This window comes from Balaenoptera physalus (assembly GCF_965194825.1).
Source record: "Balaenoptera physalus genome assembly, chromosome: 4".
In the NCBI taxonomy this organism is placed as follows: domain Eukaryota; kingdom Metazoa; phylum Chordata; class Mammalia; order Artiodactyla; family Balaenopteridae; genus Balaenoptera; species Balaenoptera physalus.
In genome coordinates, this window is record NC_138891.1 from 136,430,947 (window position 1) to 136,454,833 (window position 23,887).

General features: G+C 41.7%; 1 protein-coding gene and 1 long non-coding RNA gene across 9 annotated transcripts in view; one reads left to right on the top strand and one right to left on the bottom strand.

The window, feature by feature from the left end:
* Window positions 1–22,095, top strand: part of LOC309659299 — a 35,681-nt gene extending 13,586 nt beyond the window's left edge. Inside the window, exons 1-3 of one of the 3 annotated variants that reach the window (XR_014262727.1) lie at window positions 2,331–14,086; window positions 16,237–17,675; window positions 17,801–22,095. This is a non-coding gene — a long non-coding RNA (uncharacterized lncRNA). Of the gene's footprint in view, window positions 1–2,330; window positions 14,087–16,236 lie in introns of those variants that run through there. The other 2 variants (XR_014262725.1, XR_014262726.1) reach the window with 2 other exon arrangements.
* The window catches only part of RUNX1 (RUNX family transcription factor 1), a 247,393-nt gene continuing 241,498 nt past the window's right edge, over window positions 17,993–23,887 (bottom strand). For all 6 annotated transcript variants that reach the window (XM_082458839.1, XM_082458838.1, XM_082458840.1 and 3 more), the window contains one exon: window positions 17,993–23,004. In XM_082458839.1, the coding sequence (XP_082314965.1) occupies window positions 22,529–23,004 (476 nt within the window). In that variant the 3' untranslated portion in view covers window positions 17,993–22,528. The remainder of the gene's footprint in view (window positions 23,005–23,887) is intronic.

The window sequence follows — 23,887 nt, forward strand, 5'->3', positions numbered from 1 at the left end:
TTTTGGTGGTTGTCTGGAGGATGGAGAAATTGCCCTGAACCAGGATGCTCAAAGAATGCTCCGTGGAGAAGATGGGATTTGTACTGAGTCTCGAAGGATGCTGTTTCTGGAATAAGCCCAATAACTAGTTGAAAGCACGTAATCCAACTTTGACAGTATGTCAAGGTGTCTCATAGAAAGCCAGCAGAATTCTTCCTGCTTGGCCAAGAGATATGTACCCTGTCACCAGGAAGCAGGTTTGATGGGCGTGCTCTTGAGACTTTAGCTCCCCCAAGCAGTGGCCCAAATTTGAGAACAGTCACATTGAGTCAGGACCTGCAAGTATTGGAGGCATGGTCCTTATTCTCTAAGAGCTCCTAGTCTGATTAGGAACATCCTGACACGCTCAGTTGACAGGTACATGTGCAATGCTAGAGAATTATGATTTCCCTTCTTTTCCACCTGCATGGATTGCAAACTTAGGAAGGGGAGGTATGTAGGAAGACCATTATGAGGAGCTTCCCAGGTGGCCCTCCACACAGCCAGGACTCAACCTAATACCTCCCTTCCAGGTTGAACAGATGTTCAACCTGTTGTGTTCTTTATCTCAGGATCTGAGGGCAACATCTACCTGGATATGCAAGAGAGAAAACTTAGCAGTACCTTAGCTTGCTGCAAGGCATGAAGTACGTCCTCAATCCATAGTCCATTTCATTCACTTATTCATTTAATTGTTCATTAATTAATTCAGCAAACAAGAGCTTACTCTGTGGGGAGGTAGTATAGTGTATGGACCAAGGGCATGGGCTCTGGACAAAGATAATTTGGGTTGGAACCCTGGCTTTGCCACTTACTAGCTGTGTGATTGTGAGCAAGCTGCTTAAAGCCTCTAAGGCTCGGGTGCTTTTATCTGTGATGTGAAAATAATAGCATGCTTTTCATACGGTCATTTTAAAGATTAAATGAGATAATCCATGAAGGGTGCTTCATAAGTGTTAGACACGGAGTTAGTACTCAATACATGTTTGCTAGTTATTATAACGATTGCTAGCAGCACTACAGTTGTGTTCTTGTACTTTAGGAGGAGTATGGATGAATATGACCCTGCCCTAGCACCAGAGAAATTCTGTTGCCTCTTTTCTGGAGAGTGTACATCCCCCTTACCAAAAATGTGTGTGTGTGTGTGTGTGTGTGTGTGTGTGCGCGCTCCTTTTAATTAAATCACCCATGGGAGGTAGTGTCCACCAGGTAGACTTGAGCCTTGAAGGGAGAATGTGAGCCCTACTTATCCCTTCCCTGTAGATCCATGTGTGGAGGGCCTCTATCTGCATCCTTCCCAATGCAGGGAATGGAGCCTCAAGTCCTACTTCAAGTGGCGCTGTGACCGTGGGCTGCCTAATCCATGGCTGGATGGACTTCAGCTGCTTTTGTGCCTCAGCAGGTGCCCCCAGCCTCATTCCCAACAGTAGGATGCCAAAAGATGGTCCCAGATGCCCTCTAAAAAATCCACCTCTTGCTGAAGGGAAAGGAGGCAGACATGCACAAAAGGACAAAGAGGTAATCACGAAGCCCAGTACTAGCCAGGATCAAGCCGATTACTCAAGCCCAGGCTCTGTGGCAGAGGCAGGGAGGACAATGCCACACAAACCACAGAACACCCCGCATGGAGCAAATGTGGGCAGCAATGATTGCACCATCATACCATTCAGACTTACTCAACTGTGAGGTTGGAGATGGCTGGGCCCCATGGGTATGTTCAGCCGCAGAACCCAGGTGAGGTGGCCACTACCTACTGACACCTGTGGGCAGAGATGGAGGCCTCTGGTCAGAGTCTCCAAGGAAAAGGTGGCCTGGTGGGAAAATGGGTGCGAGAGGTAAGGTCTGAGAAGACAAACAGGGAATGAAGTTCAAGGGCTTTGAGATTAAGTAAGCAGCTCAGGTCTAGTTTTCTTCATGAGTTACACCAGGGTCAACTTCATGGGTACTGAGAAGGCTCCCTGTCTCCAGCTCCACATCTTCCTCACCAGCTTTCCCTTAACAAGGCACCAAGCCTCCTGTAATTCCCGGGGATACTTGAAATGCATATCCCGCCACAGCAGGGAAAAATAAAACCCGAGTGATTCCTAATCACACTAGCATGTAAATCACTGGCCTGGGGTCTTTTTCTGAGACTAGGCTGGGATAAGAGGACATTGGAAAGGTGAAAAAAATACTGCCCAACTTGGAAGCCTCAACGGGGTGACGGAAGCAGTGGGTGGAGGAGGACAATATTGCAGAGAAAGAGGCTTGAGTGTTCAAAGACAAACCTTGCTTCCTTTGCCCCCAAATTAATTTGAATTCCTCCTTCCCTTCCTTCCTTCCTTCCTTCCTTTCTTCTTTCCTTCCTCCTTCCTTCCTTTACTCCCTCCCTCCCTCCCTGTCTCCCTTCCTTCCTTCTTTCCTTTCTTTCTTCTATAAAACTTTTTTGAGACTCACTACATTGTTTTGGCACTAGGCGTATGACAATAAATACTACATAGACCCTGTCCTCTCTGAGTTCCCAAGAGAAGACTAAGGGTAAACTAGCAAATTATCACAATGAAGTGTGACCATGCACTACAGAAAGATGAAATATAAGAGGCAATGGGAGAAAACGGGAGGGAGTGATTGCTTCTGTATGGGGTTAGCCCTCTGTTTGCACGGGCTGATCTCGAGGGATTTCTATGAAGGTTGCTTGTCTCACTCTTGCCTTCAGCTGGGATAAAAGCAGAAACAGAGGAAAAGAAAGGATGGTAGTGGTGGTGATGAGGGTGTGCAGGTAGATTTATCTGAGTTTGGGGAGCCTAGGTGGCTTTTAGACTTAGATTTTAAGACTAGCTTGTGTCTAAGTAATGACCTTGAACGAGCCTGTTTGTCTGCAAGGGCCTCTGCTGGATTAGATAAACTTGGGTGTCCCTCTATGCCTTATTCCACAATTGTTTGAAGGGTTTTTGTGTTGATCTCCATGGGGCAGATGACTCACTTCCTTTACGAAGTTGGTGGCTGGGAGGGAGGGGTAGAACCGACCTAACTGAGCACCAGTTGCTTCCAGGCACCATGCTAGGCAATTTTCTGTGTCATCTAATTTACTCTTCCCCAAAACCCTATCGAGAGGCATATTATTAGTTCCATGTTGTAGATTAGAAAAGCGACGCTTAGAGCAATGAAGTCCAACTCTATGCAGTAAACTTGTGACAGGGTATGGATTCCCCCCCCCACCCCCAGATTTGACCTTACTTCAAAATCTATGCTCCATCACACAGTATGATCTGGCTTTTAAAAGCAATGGAAAAATGGAATCTGGGTAGCCATGTTCATGAATTTCTTTAAATAAGCTTTGTGAAATTAGACTCCAAGGGGAAAATATGGTCAATCCTGGATTGCTCTGTTGTTATTAGATGACTTAGCATTGTGATAGTAGCTGTATCATCTTGGATGAGTCACTGAACTTTTCGTTAAAATATTTCTTCCTCTGTACTTGGGATAATAATAATATCATAATACCCTATACTACCTTTGCTGACTGAAGTGAAGAGCAAATAAATATAAATACATGTTTTTGAATCGTAAAGTGTTATGCAATTTTGATTTGCTCTAACTTGGTTTACTAGGTTTTGGGTGTCCAAATGTCAGCGTTTGGTTCTAATATTCAAATCCATTTAGATTTTTTTATATTGACGTATAAATAGATACAGAAAAATACACAAATCATAATTTGTGAATTAGCTTGATGAATTATTAAAAAATGAAGCACTTTTATGTAACTACCCATATCAGAGATTGAACATTATCAGTACTCAAGACGCCCCTTTTATGCCCCCTCCCAATTACTATGCCCTTCTTTCTTCCTAGAGGTAGTCACTACGAAACAGAGCAGCACCATATGGTCCTCCCCCACTCCCCCCAAGAGTCCTTAGCCAATCTTTTGTCTGTAGAAAAACTTTAGCCAAAGAATAAGTTTCATCAGAGAAGTGAGAAAATGCAGAAGCAAAGGAAGGCAGTCAAGCAGGACAAAATAATAATAGTTTAGTCATTAAGCAAAGTCAAGGACCTTTAGTTCCTCTTCAAGGGCTATTGCTAATATTCTGAGCCATATCCTTTGTGCTGCTTTGTAGATACTGAAACCTTCACCATGTGGAAGAAGTTAACTACGTAATGACCAGACTGTAACCATCACATAAGCTGCCACAATTCTGAGAACTGGCCCCAAAGAAACGGGAACAAATCGACCTTGGAACTGAAGACTAACTGTACTGAAAACAATCAAGATGATGCTGGTCAGACCACTGATGACCAATTTCAAGATGACCGTCAGAGCTAACGGTGCTGTTTCTGCACGTAGCCCCTCCCTCCACCTGTGCACCCCTGAAACTCCCCTTTAAAAGCTCTTGCCCACGGATTATCAGGGGAGAGTTGTCGGCCTTTGCACGTGAGTCTGCTCCCCACCCCTTTGCCGGGCTGCAAAATAAAGCAAACTTTCCTTTCCACCAACTTCGCCTCTTTATTGGCTTTTGAGCGGCGAGCAGCCGGACCCCACTTTCAGCAACAACTATCCTGACCTAACCTTAGATTCATTTTGCCTATTTTTGAACTTTATGTAGATGGAATCATACAGTATGTATTTTTTTGTTTGTTTAGCTTCTTAATTCAACCTTATGTTTGTGAGAAAGAAGCAGGTGTTTATTAATTTTCACTACTGCCTAGTAAACTATTGCCTAAATAGATCACACTGTACAGTAATTTAATAAATTGACTGTTGAATAGTAAACCAGTTTGAATTCTTGCAATAAACCCAACTTGATCTGATGTATTATTCTTTTTTATATAGCTGAATTCCATTTGATAGTATTTGCTCAAGCTTTTTGCTTCTGTGCTTGTGAATGAAATTGGTTCGTACTTTTCCTTTTTTTTTTTTTTACAGTGTTCTTGTCAGGTTTTGGTGTCAAGGTCATTCTGGCTTCATAAAAAGGTGGGAAATGTCTTTTCCTTTTTCCTCTGAAGAAGTTTGTGTACAATTGGTACTATTAATCTTAAGGAATTAATAGCACCATTGTACACAAACTTTTTACCAATGAAAGACATGGGCTTGGAGTTTTGTTTATGGGAAGGTTTTAAATCATGGATCCAATCACTTAAATAGACATGAGATCTATTTAGAGTTTTTATTACTTCTTATGTCAGTTTTGGCAGACTATAATTTTTTAGGAATTTTTTCATCCGTTTAAATTTTCAAACTGATTAGCATAGACTTGTCCTTAATACCTTTTATCTATTTAATATCTGTGGTATATTTCTTGGAGGATAAACCCTTTTACTACAAAATGTCATTATCATTAGAAAATGTTCCTCTTTATCTAGTAAGGCTTCTTGCCTTCAAAGTTATTTTGTTTGATGTTAATATGGTTACAGGCACTTCCTTATGGTTAGTGTTTGCATGGAGGTATATCTATTTCCATCCTTTTATCTTAAATCTCTCTGTATACTTATATTTAAGGTATGCCTCATAAAAGCAGCATATTTTTCTGTGTGGTCTGTTAATCTTTATTATTTAATTGAAATATTTAATCTTTATACTTAAGAGTTTCTGATATATGTAGTTTTAAATCTGCTTTTTAAAAATGTTTTATTTCCTATTTGTCTCATCTTCTATGATTTCTTTTTCTCACTTTTTTCATGGTATTAAAATGTGTCCACAGGTTCTTTGATATGTCATCTTTCAAGAGGTGGAACTGGTCACATTTCCTTGAGTGTGACTTAATGGTTCACTTCTATCAAATAGAATAAGGCATAAATGACAGTGAGTGATTTAAAAAACTAGATCACGGGTGTAGCAGCCATGTTCTGAGGACACTAGAACAACCACTCATACGTAGTGAAGAACTGAGACGTCCTGCCAAAAGCCTTGGGAATGAGTCATCTTGAAAGTAGGTTCTTCAGTCAGTCACACCTTCACATGACTGCAGCCCTGGCTGACATCCTGATGGCAACCTCATGAGACGCTCTGAGTTACAGCCACCTAGCTAAACTGCTTCCAAATTCCTGACCCACAGAAACTGTGAAGCATCAAATGTTTTGTTGTTTTAAGCTGCTAAATTTTCTTTAAGCTACTATGTTTCTTACTTTATTTGGAATAATTATTTCGTATTATTCTTTTATTCTGTTAGACATCTGTTGGTCACATATTCTTTTACATTTTTTACTCTGGGTTTTTTACACCTGTCTCAGGTTATGGATAGTGACACTATCAGCTAGAAATGCCTGGGGATACTCACCTGGGTCCATGTCGAGCCCCCCGACAGACATCTTCCCTTTCAGAACCAATGTTGTAGCTGGACCAACCCTTCTTATTATGATTGCAAAATGCCCTTAGCAACAACCATTTGGAAACTTTGAGAAAAGAGACAAGGTTTATCACTCCCAAGTCTTGGAGGGTACACAGCATGCCTGGGGCCACACGGTGAGGTGGGTATGAGGGAAGAGAGAGAGTGAGGAAGCAGGCATGGGGTTCTGCTTTTATTGGGGTCCAGAAGGGGGGCCTAGAGTTTTGCAGGTTCATTCTTTATTGGTGAATTGAAAACCTAAGAGTGAGAATTAAAGCGCGGGAAAGAATGAACAAATAGCCCAAATAGTCAGTTATCTAAGTCAACCAGAGACCTTTAAAACAAAGGAAACTTCAGGGGTGGGGTGGCCTAGCTCTTTATCTAGTCTCTGGCTGGCAATTTGTTTATTTGAGATAGCTGTCTTTGAAGTAGATGTCTCAGCAATCAAAAGCTTAAGTAGGACACTCGCATTACAATAATAATAAAAAAACCGCAACTGTCAGACACTTATATTCATGGTTACTTTAGCTTACAACATGCATCTTTGACATTAAAATCTACTGTAAATTAGTATTTTTTATCACTCATGAATAATGCAAGAATCATAAGACATGTTAACTTTTCTTTCTGCCTTTAGTATTATTATCAGGACATATTTTAAATTTCTCTATATTTTTTAAACCTCACAAGACATTATTATCACATTTCATACCCAGGTGTTTTACCATTTCCATTACTCTTCATTCCATTGTATGCTTCCATATGGAATCATTTTCCTTCTACCGAAAGAATTCTGTTTGTACTTGCTCTGTGCTGCAGTCCTATTTGGTGACAAATTTTTTGTTTTTGTCAGTTTGTCTAAAACTGTCTTTATTCTATCACTTTAAAATATATTTTGACTGAGTAAGGAGTTCTAAGATTTCATATTTTCTTTCAGCACTTGGAAGACACCACTCCATTATTCTCTAGGTTTTGCTTTTTCTGTTTAAAAGTTATCTGTCAGTCGTATGGTTGCTCTTTTGAAGGTAATATGTCTTTATTTCTCTCTCCGGCTAATTGTAAGAGTTTTTGCCCTTTGTTTTTGGTTTTCAACAATTTTACTATGATGTACCTAGGGGTAGTTTTCTTAGTATTTACACTGCTTGCTGTTTTTTTTTATTTTTTATTTTTTTAATACTTTAAAATCTGTGGCTTGATGTCATTGGTTGTGGAAATTTTTGGTTGTCATCTCTTTGAATATTGTATCTATCTATTTTCTTTTTCTTCTCCTGGAATTTTGATTACATGTGTATCAGACCTTTCACCATGTACCTTATGTTTCTTGTGCTCTCTTCTGTACATACTTTTTTTTTTTTTAACTCTGGATATTACTTTTGACCTGTTTTCCAGTTCACTAATCCTCTCTTCAGCTGTCTCTCATTTACTCTTAAATTCATTGATTAAGTTCTGAATTTCAGTACAAGTACTTTTCAGTTGTAGAATGTCCACTTTTTCTTTTGCTGAGGATCAACACCATAGCCATCTAACTTTCTTGCATTTATTAATCACATATATTTTGAAGTCCATATCTGATAATAGCTGTGGGAGTATTTCTTTTATCTGTGATTTCTCTTGGTTTTCAGTTATTTGTTCACGTCTTTTGGTGCACCAAGTAATATCCAACTGAACACTAAGCATTGTGTATAAACATTTTTTGAGGTAATTTGAGGCTCTATATGCTTTTAGTATATTGGTTCCTTAAGTCCCTGCTCCCTTGGCTTGATGTTCTCAAACATACACACACACACTTGGAAGATTTTTTTTTAGTTCCTGTCTATGGGAGTATTGATTTGCAACACACTAGTCCATCATTACTGGAGGCAGGGATCTTTCAAAATCTACTTTTCACCTACAACATGCATAAATCTTTTAACTTCAAGTTAGGCAGCCTGGTATACTTCTGAGAACCAAGTCTTTGAAAACCTAAATTACATTTATGATGTCAGGAAAGGCATAAATTAAAACTCAAAGCTTCTGGCATTTATTAATCCTCCAGTTTTGTCCATCATCTCTTTGTCTGTGTAAGAAATACTTCAGCAGTCCCAAAGTTCAGATTTGAACTCAGTGTTGAATGTAAAGATGTTGCAAAGACAACACAAGGTAGACATGTAGGGACCACGACTGGTAAGCAATGTGACCTGGTCCCCAGGCTGTACATGGCTTTGGAACCATTCTTTACACTTCAAGTTCTGGCAGCACCGAGCGAACTGGTGTTTTATAAGCTCTTATCTTTTTCCTGACTTTGTGATGGTTTCTTTTGTCAATGTGACCAACCAGTTTTTAATCAGAGTTATGGCATCTTCAGAATGATATTACATATGGAGGTTCTGACCTGCACCCTTTAAAATTCAGTTTCATTAAAGGGAGGCTGGGCCTTTTAACATGTTGGAAATAGCATTGAATCCTCCATTAAAGGCATTTCCTTACACAAACTGTAGGACTCGGTGTTAAGACAAGATGGGAAGAGCCTAATGGGCCATTCTGAAAGAACTACCTGTTAAAAGGTAAAGTACAGCATGTTTTAAGTGACAAGCCCAAGAGCTGAACATGACTCTTTGATCTTTAAAAGGCTCATAAACAGGGGCAGTACACTTGCAGACCTATATTTATGTACTCAAATATTGGGAGAAAATCCAAGCAGAGTCTCAGGACTGCAGGAGTTTGCAGTTTAGACAAAAAGAGGCTGGGGGGGAGGGCAACTACAGCAAACTTTTTACTGCATGGAGCAAGCTTTCTTCCTTCCTTGTTAACCAATGAACTGGAATCTTGCTAAGAGCTTGTTTTTTAAGTGAGGTTTGAACCAATCGTTGCGCAGATGTGAGGTATTTGTGAAGAAAGAAAGAGACAATGGAAACCAAAAGAAGGGATGTTTTGTTTCTGAATTAAATCTGTGGTTGTTGCCACCTTCTTTTACTTCAATGAAGGGTCTCCAACTATCTCCTACCCATCAGTGCCATATATAGATAGATAGATAGATAGATAGATAGATAGATAGATAGATACCCCTTCTTTGGTATTGAAATCATTAACCACATATGAATGGAGAGTTAATCTATGGACAACATGCCTACTTCCTCTGTTTCATGGAGCAACTAGAGAGGGCTCATAAATAACTGCAGGGCCACTGTCAGGGTTTTGAAGGTGGTGGTTGTTAGGAGACATTCAAAAGAAGTCAAATAACTATGCAACTTACACTCATGGCTACTTTCAGTCTCAATAGCATGTTGGTGTTTTCTCTTCCCCTGACCCAGCTAGTCCGTCCTTGAGAAGAAATAAATTCTACCTTGCATAGAAGAACCACAGGCACTGGAATAGGGAATCAGAGTTGTGGTTCCAACAGCAGCCATTTACTCTTTTACCTGGTTCCCATGGTGACCACAGGTATGTATTTGTCACATGAGAGTTTGGTTCTAGGGATCCAAGGGGACCTTAGGCCAGAGCAAACTCTACTGAGTGAGTTTTGATCTCATTAGCTGTCTACTTGAACTAAGTTCTATGAATAATAATAAAATAAATACACATATTTACCACCTGAGCGAAGAAACAGAACATAACTGCATCCCAGGATCTCCTAAGTGTCCCTCCCCTTACTCACCAAATGTAACTGAGTAACCTGAATTTTGTATTAATCACTCCCCAATTTTCTTATAACACCTATGTATGAATCTCTAAAAAATAATTATTTAGCTTTGCTTGCTTTTGAAGTTTACATAAATGGAATTATACTCTACATAGTCTTCTGATTTTTTTCCCCTATAGTTTATCTTGTTACATACAATGGTAGTTCATTCACTTTCATATCCAAACACTATCCCAGTTTAAGAATAAAACACAACTTATTTATTCATTCTTCTGTAGTGGACACTGTGGTGTTTCCAGGTTTTGCTACCATAATCGGTGCTGCTATTAGCATATGTACACATCTCTTGGTGTGTATGAAGAGAATTTATGGAGTATGTTTTTATTGGTAGAAATGTTGGGACTTCGGGTAAGTATGCATTCAGGTTTTTGAGAGTAACATCAACTTGTTTTCCAAACGTGGTTAAACTAATTTGTATTCCCAACTGCGAAGTTTGAGAGTCGTAGTTGCTCCTCATCCACTCTGATATTTTCTATTGTCCTCCTTTTCATTTTTTTTGCCAAACATATGTATTATTCAAAATGGTTAAATGGACATTTTTATTTGTACCTTAACTGTGTGGATACCGAGGGTTGTAGGTTTCAAGTCATTTGATTAGGTTTAAGGAACATAGATTCTGGAAATGTGTTATGTGTAGGAAGGCGATCATATTACCCAAAACCAATCCATAGAAAGCCTGCCTAATGATCGATCATCTAATGGCCAGTTCTCTTCAAATTCACCTCTTTGAAAGTTTTGCATCTGTTTGGAAGCTCTTCATGTGAAACTAAATACAAAGCAACATTAGTAAATAAAATTAAACTAAAAAATAAAAACCAATACAGCTTAACATTTGAGAAAAGGAGCGTTAGAAAAAAAGCTTAAAAATCCCACATTTATTCACAAGGGGAAAAAAGGACACCTAATTAATAAAAAAAAACCATTATCCATAAAACACTTCAAGTTTGCTGACTGCTTGTCAAAGATTAAAAAAAAGAAAGTCAGAATTGCCCTTAGACATACTCAACAGTTTAAAAACCAAGATGGCAAATGAGGATGGGACATGGGAAAAAATGCCAAAACCTTTGAAGCTGGATTGAATTTTAAGGTGACTTGACTCTCTCAGGCAAATGGATCACAGGCCAAGTAGTTTCCAACAAGATGACCTAGACATTTTTGAGTTGTTACAAACCCTAGGGCCGAGTTAGGGATGAGCCCTCTGTGAGGGCACTAGGCTGTTCATCACGGTAGTTTCTGGAGCCACCCTAGTACCCCCTCTCACTTCCTCATTACTTTGTAGTCCCTGAACACCCTGAAAGACCCTGGATAACCTGGAAGGAACCGGAGTTTGGGAGAAAAGAAATCACTTTTTCCCCTAGCCACTGCTTCTGCTGGAGGTGACCCAGCAGAAACCATTTATGTATGTGTGTCAATAAGGATTAAGTTTGTGTGCGGTGACAGGAAACCCCACAGATGAGTGGCTTAAGTGAGAGATAAATATTTAGAGTTCTTGGGTGTAGATGAATCCAGAGGCAGGCAGCCCAGGGCTGGGATGAGGGCTCCACAAAAGGATTGGACCCGGCTCCTTCTAATGCCAGCTGCCCTTCTTGGGTTGTTGCTCTCTCCCTCTAACCATCACCTCCCCATTCTAGGCAGCAAGGCTGGGGAAGGGATGAAGAAGATATGCATACCACCTCTCCTTTAAGGAGATTTTCCAGAAGCTGCCATACCCCACCTCCACTTAGATAGCATTGGCCCGAAATTTGTCACATGGGACACCAAACTGCAAGGGAGGCTGGGAGATGTGGTCTTTCTTCCAGGCAGTCATGTGCCCAACGGAATCTGTTACTAAGGAAAATAGAGATTGGGGTAAGCAACTAGCAGGTTTTCGCTCTCTTAAATTCATTAATGGAAGGGAGATACAGGTATTTCAGCTCTGCAAATCCTATCGCTTTTGCAGGTTTTAACATACAGGCCATTCTGTTTGGCAATCAAAATCAAGGCGCACAGAGACTTTGTGAAATGCTCCCTCCATCATTGGGTGCCAGCTGGTTGGCGTAAGAGGAAGATGAGCTAACACCTAGGACACTGCTGTGGGGCTGCCTGCCTGTGGGCAGTAAGGCCAAAGGAAGAGGAAATCCCTCACCTATCAAAGTAGACCATGAGGACATGCAGAGGAGAGTTCAAGGGTCCTCCTTGTTTTGCAAAGAGTCAGCTCTAGATCATGGGGTACATGTCAGAAAATGGAATACTGCTTTCTTATCAAACCTTTGTGTGTGGTTCTCAAGCAGCATTCCTAACAAGCAAGGTGGATCAACTTTTTTCATAGCTTCTCTTTCCACATGGATGGATTCTTCATTGTTGGAAGAAATCTTGAAGAGCATATACGGTCCAGTCTCTCCTTCCCCTGCCCCACCACGAGACTGGGGTCCCTAGACAAACTCAATCTTCCCCAGATTTCCATCTCAGAGAATGGCTACATCATTCTTCTAGTTTCTCAGGCCCAAATCCTTGAGGGTGTCCTCAGATCCTTTCTTTCTCACATACCAGATTCAACCCATCAGCATACCCTGTGGACTCTACTTTGAAAATGGATTCAGAATCCAAACAATCCTTGCTACCTCTACTGTAACATCTCTTACCTACCTGGAGAGCCTAGCCGAGCAGGTGAACAGGAGCTGAAACCCAGCCCTGCTTCACTCACTGAATCATGTGCTTTGCTCCAAGGCTGTCCATTTGGACAAAGGGCACCCTTTTCGATTTGCACCAAGATGCCCTGTAAACAGGCAACCGCCTCGTATGTTAGCTCATGTCACTCCTCTTCTCAAAACCCTCTCACTAAGAAGAAAGTCAAAATCCCACAATAATGGCTGTGTGTGACCTGGTCCTGCTACCTCTGTGACATCATCTCCTTTTACTTCAGTCACACTGGCCTTCTCAATCGATCTCAGATACACCACACAAGGGCCTGCCTTGGGGCCTTTGCACTGTCCCCTTTGCTTAAAGTCCCTAAAATGGCTTATTCCCCCATTCATCCTTCAAGACATCTAATGTTCCATCTTTGGAGCACACCATCTTCCTTACCCTCCATAGCTGTATCCCCATCTGCTGTGGGCTGAAAAGATGTGTTCAAGTTTTAACCCCCGGTACTGTACCTGTGAATGTGATCTTATTTGGAAATAGGGTCTTTGTAGATGTGGTCAAGATAAGATGAGGTGATACTAAATTAGAGTGGATTTTAATCCAGTGACTGGAATCCTTATAAGAAGAGGGAAATTTGCACACAGAAACACACAGGGAAGAACGCCTAATGAAAGAGGCAGAGATACCAGTGCTACATGTACAAGGCAAGGAACACCAAGGATTGGGGTAAGCATCAGATTCTCCCTCAGAGTCTAGAGACAGAATCAACCTTGCCAACGTCTTGATCTTGGACTTCTGGCTTCCAGAATTGTGAGACTAAATATCTGTTGTTTGAAGCCATCTAGTTTGTGGTACTTCGTTACAGCAATCCCAGGAAATGATTATGCCCTCTGACATACAGTATATTATTTGTTCATTGGTTTGGGGTCTGCCTCCCCCTTTAGGAGGGAAAGGACTCTGTGCTTCACTGCCATAGAATACATTTTTGATGAAGGCAGCCATTCTGTAAGAGCGACACTGCAGCTTTTAACTACCTGCAGAAACCCTCATGTAATCAAGGAAGAAAGTGGTCTCATACAATTATTTGTAATAACAAATAATCGTACTTTGTATGCGCGTAAGACTTTTCATCTTCAAAACCCTTTCAAAACATTAATTAATCCTTACAACAGCATCAGTGAAATGGAAACAAGGGAGAATTTAAAGTATGCAAAATTTAATTACTAATGTTAAAATTTGGCACATGACTAATACTCCTCCTGCCTGGGCAGTAAACACATTCCATGTCATCTCCTCTCCCTTTGAAAAAGTGAGCTGGGAACTTAGTTCTGTAATATGTCAAGAAGGAGGCACACCTATTCCTGAGAAACCCCCAGGGGTGGAGACGGGTATTTGTGCATCAGAGAGAGGGGTGGATTCAAAGTCCCCTTAGGATGCTGGGATCTAGGATGCTGAGACCCTTCCTAAGGTAAGTCATGGACACAAGGTGGGCTGGTTTTGAACAAAGATGTGGAGAATTCTGTCAGGGCATAAGACAAAGCTCAGCCAATGGTGCCAAACCAAAAAAGAAAAGAAAAGAAAAGAAAGGAAAGAAAAGAAAGAAAGAAAGAAAGAAAGAAAGAAAGAAAGAAAGAGAGAAAGGAAGGAAGGAAGGAAAGAAGGAAGAAAGAAAGAAGGAGAGAAAGAGAAAAAAGAAAGAAAGGAAGGAAGAAAGAAAAGAAAGAAAGGAAAGAAAGAAAGGAAAGAAAGAAAGGAAAGAAAGAAAGGAAAGAAAGAAAGAAAGGAAGAAACAGAAAGAAAGAAAGAAAGAAAGAAAGAAAGAAAGAAAGAAAGAAAGAGAAAGAAAGAAAGAAAGAAAAAGAAGGAAGGAAAGAAAGGAAGAAAGAAAGAAAGGGAAAGAAAGAAAGAGAAAGAAAGAAAGAAAGAAAGAAGGAAGGAAGGAGAGGGAGGGAGGGAGGGAGGGAAGAAGGAAGGAAGGAAGGAAGGAAAAAGAAAAGAAAAGAAAAAGAAAAAGAAAAATTGGTGGTGACCTCTTGCAATCATAGGCCATATTTGGATACTTTGGTGAGGATTTTATCAGCATCACTATCTGGTTGCCGGGGGGTGGGGTAACTTGGCTTTGTCCAAAGTGGGCCCAAAGTGACATGGAGATGCTTCTAGAACCCTGAACCTTTGGATTCTCTAGGCTGAAGGGGAGAAGGGGGGTGCACAAGCACTCAGAAGAAAGGGGAGCTGCCCATCCTCTACGGAGCAGAAAGAATGCTTCATGCCGGGAACATCTGGCCCTTGCATCCCACAGGGCCTGCCGCCTGCTGGTAGAGCTGCCCCAGCCAAGGGAGGGAGAGCATCGTTTTCCATTTCTTAAACGTGGCCTGTGTGTAGGGAGTTTCTTCCAAAGAGTACAGTACAGAGAGGGGGAAATAAAGGGTAACTTTACAGAGGAGAACCTGGCAAACACCACTCCCCACCAGCTGATCAAGGCCAACATCAACAGTGATAAATCATGTTGATAGTACATACACTTGGTATGATATGGTAAAAATAGCATGGTACCTCTGTGATCTTCCTGCCCAAACCCATAACCCCAGTCAAATCACGAGAGAAAACAGCAGAAAATTCTGATAGAGAGGCCTCCTACGATACACCTGACTAGTACTCTTCAAAATTATCATGATCCTCATATAAACAAGGGAAGTCTGAGAAAATGTCCCAGCCCAGAGGAGCCTAAGAGGCCCTGACAATGAAATGTAATGTTGGACCCTGGAACAGAAAAAGGACATTAGGTGAATCCTAAGAACATCTGAATAAACTATGGACTTTAGTTAATAATGAGGTATCAATATTGGCCCATTAGTTGTTGCAAATGCACCACCTTAATGTTTAAAATGTTAATAACCCGGGAAATTGTGTGCTGGTGTCAGGAGGTATGTGTAGGGGTCGGGGAGATGGGAACTCTCCATACTATCTGCTCAGTTTCTCTGTGAACCTCAAACTGTCCTAAAAATCGAGTTTATTAATTAAAAATAAATAGATAAATGGAGGGCAGACTCGGGAAGGTGTGGAGGACTCCTGCAGAGGCTTCCCCTCAGAATTCACGGGGTCTGCCTGACACGCTCGGTCCTGCAGGGAAGGAGATTTTAATCTGGAACCCCTCCCCGGTCTCGAGCGCTGAGCAGGGGTGAACCATTTCCATGGAAGCCCTGTGGGCTCCAAGCCCTGCCCCCCTTTACCAGAAACCCTCCCACAATCATCTCTCCCTTCTGCTTTTCAGACTAGCAAGAAGCAGCATTATTTGAAGAGCCTGGCCACCCTTGAAGGTTTAGACAACTCTTTTGTCATCAAGGAATGTCTAGCGTTGCTCAGAGCTTCAGTACAGAAGAGTGGTTAAGAGCAGGGGGTCCCGGGCTGGACTGTTGCTCCTCCAATAGCCGTGGGACCATGTGAATTACTTAACCTCATGGACCTCAGTCTCCTTATTTGTAAAATGGAGACAACGACAGGATCTCTCCCATGGGGCCAGTGTCAGAACTGAATAAGCTAGCATACGTGAAGCGCTTAAACCAGAGCCCGCTTTGTAGTAGGCACTTGAAAAATGTTTGTTGTAATTTTTTTCTTCAGGCCGACACTCCTCCTCTGGAATGCTTTGAGCACTTCTTCAGAAGATCCAAAATCCCTCTGATACTAAGGTCTGGATTAAACGCCTGCTACAGGCAGCAATCAAGCATCTACCTGGTAAGTTTCTGTTTTCTTCTTCCTAGTACAGGGCCCCGACCCTAGAAATCTAATTCAATAAAACCTTCCGAAAGAGGTATCTGGAGGTACCTGTCAAAATGTAAAATTGTTTTGAACCAGCAGTTGCTTTTAAATGTACAAAAATTCTAGCACAAGGTGCTAAGATATATACAGAGAACTGTTGTCATAGCAAGATGTTGGGAGCAACCTAGATGTCCAGCAATAAATGAAGGGGTAAATGGATTAGTACAACCATGAAATGCTATGCAGTGCAGTCGTTAAAAAGAATGATGGAGATCTAAGCTGACTCATGTGGAAGGATGCACGTTGTATACATGTTAAGTGAAAAATCTATGCAATGATATGTTTCATCTGATGCCTTTTTGCTTAGGTGTAGATTAAATACATGGTGTATGTTATGGTTATAGAAAAGAGTCTGGAATGGTGAACACGAAACAGTGAATAGCAACAGCAAGGCAGGGATTGGGCAAAGTGGGAGGCATTTAAACTTTTTATTTGATATTGTTTACATGTTTAATAACGTGTGGTATCACTTTGTGTATTTAACATTTATTGAGCATGTACTATGTGCCAAGCACTTTTTAAAGTGTTTGATATGTATTAACTTATTTAAATTTCATAACTTGAAACAGTATTATCTCTATTTTACAGGTGAGAAAAACTAGGTCACTAGTTTAACTTGTTCCCTCGTGTGAGACAGAGCTAGAACTCAAACCCTGAGTACATGCTTCCAGCAGCTCCCCTAGGCTCCCTTTCGGAACGTATATAACCCAGTCCTTCCACCCATTTCCTGCCCCTGCTCGTTAGCCATTAACTCCTACGTCTGTGATTTCTTTTCTTTTTTTTAAGTTTTTTTTTTTTTTTTGTGATGTGGACCATTTTTAAAGTCTTTATTTAATTTGTTACAATATCGCTTCTGTTTTACGTTTTGGTGTTTTGTCCACAAGGCATGTGGGATCTTAGCTCCCTGACCAGGGACTGAACCTGCACCCGCTGCATTGGAAGGTGAAGTCTTAACCACTGGACCGCCAGGGACGTCCCCGTGATTTCTTTTGATCCCACTTGCTTTGGTTCCTGACATTCTGCGTGGCCATCCTGTAGGTCACTTAAGACCATGAGGTGGCAATGGCAAGAACGGGGAAGCAGCTTTAGCCCGGTCCTTGGCTGGGAGGTACCTTGGATCACACAGAGACTGAAATACGAATACTCCTCTGCACAGGGCTGGTGGTGAGGGAAGCCCTTATAAACAACTCCCCATTGCAGTCATCAGGGCTGACTCTTGAAATTTACAGAAATGGAGGCAGGTAAGGGTGTCCGGCCTCAGGTTGAACATATACCCTTTCCACCTTGTGTTTGAAAATCCCACTTAATTCCTTTCTTTTGTAAGACAGGCATTTATGCATGTTTCAGTGTTCCTTCATACCCACAGCAGCAACCCCGGGAGCCTGGGCCGTGCCTAGGCCGTGGTGCTGTCGGGAGCAGGAGGCCCTGAGAGGTAGAGGCACAGAGTTCAGCTTGCAGACTGTAAACTGCCCGTTGAAGGCGGTTTCCCGTGTGCTGCAGGGGGCTTCAGCTGGCTTCCCAGCCCTCCATCTCAGAGAAAGACAAAAACCAATGTGATATGGTGTACGTAGTTGCCAAACTGTTTATTTGCCATTCACTAGTTATAATACTGGATTTACAGAAGAAACTGTGGTACAAAGAAAGTAAGGCCCAATGGTTCCTGGGCAGCGGCAGTCCAGCTGCCCTGCACAGGCTGGGCCCGGTGGGCGCTCCTGGCAGAGGCGGCAGCCACTGTGATTAGGTGCAGTGAGTGAAATCATACCCAGTGGAGTGTCTGCTCTCCTGCGCTATCTAGAAACACCTTGGAGAGGGGCTTCTGGGGTGTCCTCTCACAACGTATCTGGTTTAAAACTCAAGATTGGCAGTTCCCTTGCAGAAAATGTTCACTAGGTTAGAACGAGGGAGAAAGAAACCACACACAAATTTCCAGGATGCTTTGGGAACAGATCCAGTAACTGCTACACAAATAGACACGAGGTGGAGTCTAGTCAAGTAGTGTGCCTTTCCCAGCGGTACTTTTTCAATAGATGTGTTATACTGTCATTTCAATTTGGAAGTTTATTTTTTTCCATTGATTTTTATACATCCAGAATAGCACAAATAACCAACAGTTTTTTTTTTTTTTTGCACATTCATTTCCCCAGAACAAAAAGTGAACTTCTTAAAAAAAAAATTAGAACCATGCTATTAGCTCTTTACAAAAGTGAATAAAAAGTAGCTCGTTTTTAAGTCTAAAATAAACAAAGTAGAAAGAAGCGGTTTTTTTTGTTGTCTACAGTATTTAGCAAACATAAGAAAATGTCCTTAGAAACACACACACAAAAAATTGAAAAAACATTATTACAGGTATTAACAATATTTTATAATGAAGCTTAAAATCTATTTACATACATAAATACAATTAACTTTGTTGATGCAACTCTTCTGGAAGGAAAAAAAAATGCCAAATGATCAGCCTCATCAATACTGATCTGGCTAAAGGGAGGGGAAAACTCCAAACAAAGAAACAGACAAAGAAAAAGTCCCAAAAGACTGTATACTGCAGGTAAATAAAAAGGCATTTTGTTCAGATGTAAAAAATGTTTTCTGATATCATTGTTAAACCGACTTTTCATGTATAAAAGACCCCAAACATGTCATCCCCCAGAAAACAGAAAACACCAAAAACAAAAATCACCAGGACGGAATGTCCCAAGGAAACAGGTATTTCAAGACAGAAATCTGCAGTCCTAAATTGCAGGACATTTGAGTGAAACCATTCATTTCCTTTCTAATCAGAGCATTTCTGTTTATCTGCACAGAAACCCTAGGCAGCAGAAAGGCTGTCTGTTAAGTCACTGATTGTAATTTGCCCAGGAAGGCTTCTATTGCTGCACTTGGACAGCAAGCAGGTCCAAAATGGTTGGCAACGCCTCCGTTCTGCTGGGAGAAACCCATACGCAGGAGAAACGCTGACTCACTATGTTCCTTTATGTAAAGGGAGGAAACGTGTTTGGTGTCGGGATGGGTGTGCGCGCTATCTCCTTATAAAAAGCTGGAGAATGGGGGAGGGAAGAGGTGGGATTTGGAGGAGGGACGGGAAGAGACAAAGAGGGAGATAATTGCGGGGGGCAGAGAGGGAGAAGAATAGAAGTATTTTTAGATAGTGAGAAAAACAAAAAGAACTGAAATATGTGTCTATGTTGAAATTATAAATAAGGGCATGAACGAGCAGTAAAGATGGCTATTTAATCTTTCTTCTCCTGGACCAGTGCTCCCAGATACATCCAGTTATTACTTAATTGGCTTAAGGATCTACTTGATAAAAGGACCACCTGAATTTAACCTGAAGGCAACAGAATGGAATTCCTCAGGGGGAAAAATGCATTAAGTATGAGACCTATCTCCAAAACACCTAAGGTTTGACTTTTTTTTTTTTTTTTTTCTGGAAAGATTAAATACTGCATATGCTGGTAAGGGTCTGTGAAACTCTGAATGGCCAAACCTGTGGGTCCACGACAAAGTGACAAGCTCTCCTCACACATGGCCTTGAGAGTGAAGATTCAATGTGAGAGATTATCTGATTTCCCTTGTAGGGCACTGGGCTGATTTTGAGTTGGAATATCTTCAGGTACCAGAACTGAACTGAAAAATATACATTTTTTTCCTTCATTTTTTTAAACAACATTTTGTCAGGTCAGATAAGGCAACGTGCTGAAAAGAACGTTGATCATGAAACGAAGGCTGATCATGAAAAGAAAGTTCAATTTGGGGCAAATGGGCTAATGGTCCTTTTCAGAAATAAAAAGTTTTAAATTTACTGACATTTAAGGGTCATTTTGCTGTAAAAATGTAACATAGAATAAAACATGAAAACGTGTCATGGAGGGAGAATTATGCCTAAAATGAAAATAAATATATTCTGAGTTTCTCCAAGATCTGCTTTAGCTCTTTTCTAGATAAGAACGACCTGACTGACAACACAAACTGCTTTACTCTTTTATTCTTACCAAAGTGCTACTGCATCTGTGTATAACAAATAATCAATATATATATATATAAGAAAACTCAAAAACAAGTTGTTTTAAATAAGACCAGCTGTTTTGCTGCCTGCAGCCAAAGATCTTTCTAATTTGAATCCTTAAATTTATAAAATAAAAATCGAACACTGTTCTGAAGTCCTGCTTTCAAATACTCTTCAGAGTTGACCTGAAATCGTTTCAACTAATTTAAGAGGTACATTAAATAACAACCAGATCATTTTGAGCACACACATGTCAAAATCAGCAGTTAGTATTTATGAGTTGTACAACAACTGCATTCTGACCAAATCCTCCAATAAAAATAGTGCCATAAAATTTACAGTGACATTGGGTATGTTTGGATTGTAGCCATGGGCAGCAGTGACATCAATCTTTCCTGTCATGCTGATGCACGGGTAAAAGTGCACACACCCTACAGGGTAGGGTCTCAGCCTGGTGAGAGCAACACAAAGATGGGTGGTCAATGAGCAGCATGGGACGGGGTCCTGCACAGGTGGGGCGATGCTTTCCCACATGACTCCACTGAGGCACACGGAGGGGATTTGGCTTGTTCAGGCCTGCTTCTGGGCCCACCCTGTGAAAACTGAGCTGGAGACCTTCAGCTGTCAAAGGCATCCGGTCTAGTCCCTTCCACTCCCAGCCTTGGGGGACAGCCACAAGTTTCGTTCTGCATCAATGAACAGGTACTGTATCAAAGAGGAATATTTTCTTGGAGCTAAAAAAATCTGAACTCTAGATTCAGATGATCTCCTTTCTTGATCTCCGGAATCAAGCAGTTAAGGAACCCCTGAATTCATTCACTCGGTTTCCATGTGGATACCGCTCCTCCACACAGCTTTCTTTGGATTCATTCTGTTACAAAGCATGTCTCACATTAACAAGAGGCCATGGAGTGAGAAAACCCCTAGAAAATAAATCCTCTCCAGAGGTGCAATCATTGCATCTACGTGAACCCTCTGGAACCAGATTTGACCTTCTCCGTTTGAAGGGAGGGAGTCAGATATGAAACCCTTTGTTGAGCTTGGCAGAAAATTCCATACTTTAGATCTTTGGAGTGACCCTCAGTATCTAAAAAGCCTACTAAAAACATTGCTGCGTTAGCTACCAACTCGTTTGATTAACATTAAAGGGAGTTTAATGTAAACAATATTTAGATAACCAAGTGATCACATTACCCATCCTTTTTTTCCAACTTTCTTCAATGTGATACAATTAACTTTGGCTACTATCAAAAACAAAAAATGTAGTACTTGATATTTTTCTTCTTAATATAAGTACATTTAAATAATAAAAAAGTATCAACACATTAAGTAAGTGTCTAAACATCAAGATACATAAATATCTAGGGATTCCTTGTGGGAATACAGTAGTTGAAAATGACCCAAAGCTGTAGCCGTTTCTCAAAAAACAACTACAAAAAAAGTCCAAAAGAAAAGTTAAATAAAACTTACAGAAAAAGGAATCATATTTCTTTCATTTGTCAAAGCAAGAAAGAAGCAAGCTCAAATTTATGTATATATAAAAATAAAAACCACCCCAAATGCAAATACGCATTTTGCAATTTATAAGGTGCTGCAAAAGAAAATTAAAAATATGAATTAGATGCCAAACAGAATGAGTTGCATCTCCCCACCCCACCCCCAAAAAACCCCCCAAAAACCCGAATTCCATACTCTTTGGAATAAACAACTTGGTTAAAAAGTGAAGTCAAGGGTATAAAATCTTTCTTTTATTCACAGCATTGCTAAATCAGAAGCATTCACAGTTTCCCTCTGGGAATCTTTCTGTTTGCCTTACAGCGTGTCCACGGGGTGGTGAAGCGGACACCCTCAAGTTGCATCAGGTTAGAAAAATCTGAGATGGGCCAACGGCAATTGCGAACTGCACGGACTTGAGAAGCACAGGCGGCCCCGGGGCCCCGCCCGGAGCGAGATCACCACGGCGGCTGACAGCGGCGCGCTCCCCAGGGCCGGCGGCCGGGCCCACGCGGGTTTCCCGAGCACACGAGGCCGGAGCCCGAAGGAGGCGCTTCCGGGACGACGCCCGGCCGCACGGAGAGCGCGTGCGCAGCCTCAGTAGGGTCGCCAGACGGCCTCCTCGAGGCGCGCGGCGGGCGCCATGTTGGTTGGGGAGTTGCTGTGGCTGCCCTCGGCCTCCACCACGTCGCTCTGGTTCGGGAGGCTGGGGTTGAGCAGCGCCGAGCCGGTGGAGGCGTTGGTGCAGGGCGGCAGAATGCGCGGCGGCGACCGCTCGCCGCCCACCATGGAGAACTGGTAGGAGCCGGCTGACGCGCCGTAGTACAGGTGGTAGGACGGCGAGCTGGCCTGGAACGGGCCGCCCTGCGCCTGCGACGAGCCGGGGTAGGGCGGCGGCAGGTACGTGTGGTAGCGCGTGGCCGAGCTCATGGCCGACATGCCGATGCCGATGCCCGACGTGACGGGCGTCGGGGAGTAGGTGAAGGCGCCGGGGTAGTGCATGCGGGGGTCGGAGATGGAGGGCAGCGCGGAAAACTGGCGCGGGTCGCCGAAGGCCGTCAGGTCTGACGCCGCTGCGGGCGGGCGAGAAAAATATCGTGAGACGGGGGTCCAGGGAGGCCACGCCCCTTCCCCCGCCGGCCCGCCCGCGGGAGGATTACCCAGAATGCTGCTGCCCAGCGAGCTGCTGCGATGATGATGGTAATATACGATCTCATGCAACGTAATACGGTATATGATATAATACTTGCTTAATATAAACATATTAGATGTAATTTGCTTAATATAACTTGATTAATATACACATATTTCTGTAACTCCGGGGTTGGCAAACCCACCTGCCAGATCCACCTGCTACCAATTTTTGTAAGCCCGCAGGCTAAGAATGAGTTTTATTTTTCTAAATGGTTTAAAAAGAAAAAAAAATCAAAAGATGATGTCCTGACGTGAAAATGATATGGAATTTAAATTTCAGTGTTCATACATGAAGTTCTGTTGGAAGGAGCCTGACTCATTCTTTTCTGTATTATCTATGGCTGCTTTTAAATCACCACTGCAGAGTTGAGTGGTCATGGCAGAGACTGGAGGGCCAGACTGTAGGGCCCAGAAAGTCTGAAATATTTAGAATCTGGCCCTTTGCAGAAAAAAGTTTGCCACCTCTCTATATAATCAATATATTAATATATCAGTGGTAATGTACATTTAATCGGTGATATTAATATAACAATATATAACAAAACAGTGTAACACTAGAACTAATATAATGGATGCATTAATACATTAATATTAATAGAATATATATACATAATATGGTATTGTCATAACAATATTAATATGTAATAACATTTTAATACGTTATAGATAATATTTAGGTTGAATCCTAGGAAACTGCTGTTTCGGTAGGCCTGGAATAGTTAAAAATTGGCCGTTTGCTATGGTTGAAGCTGATGCACGCCA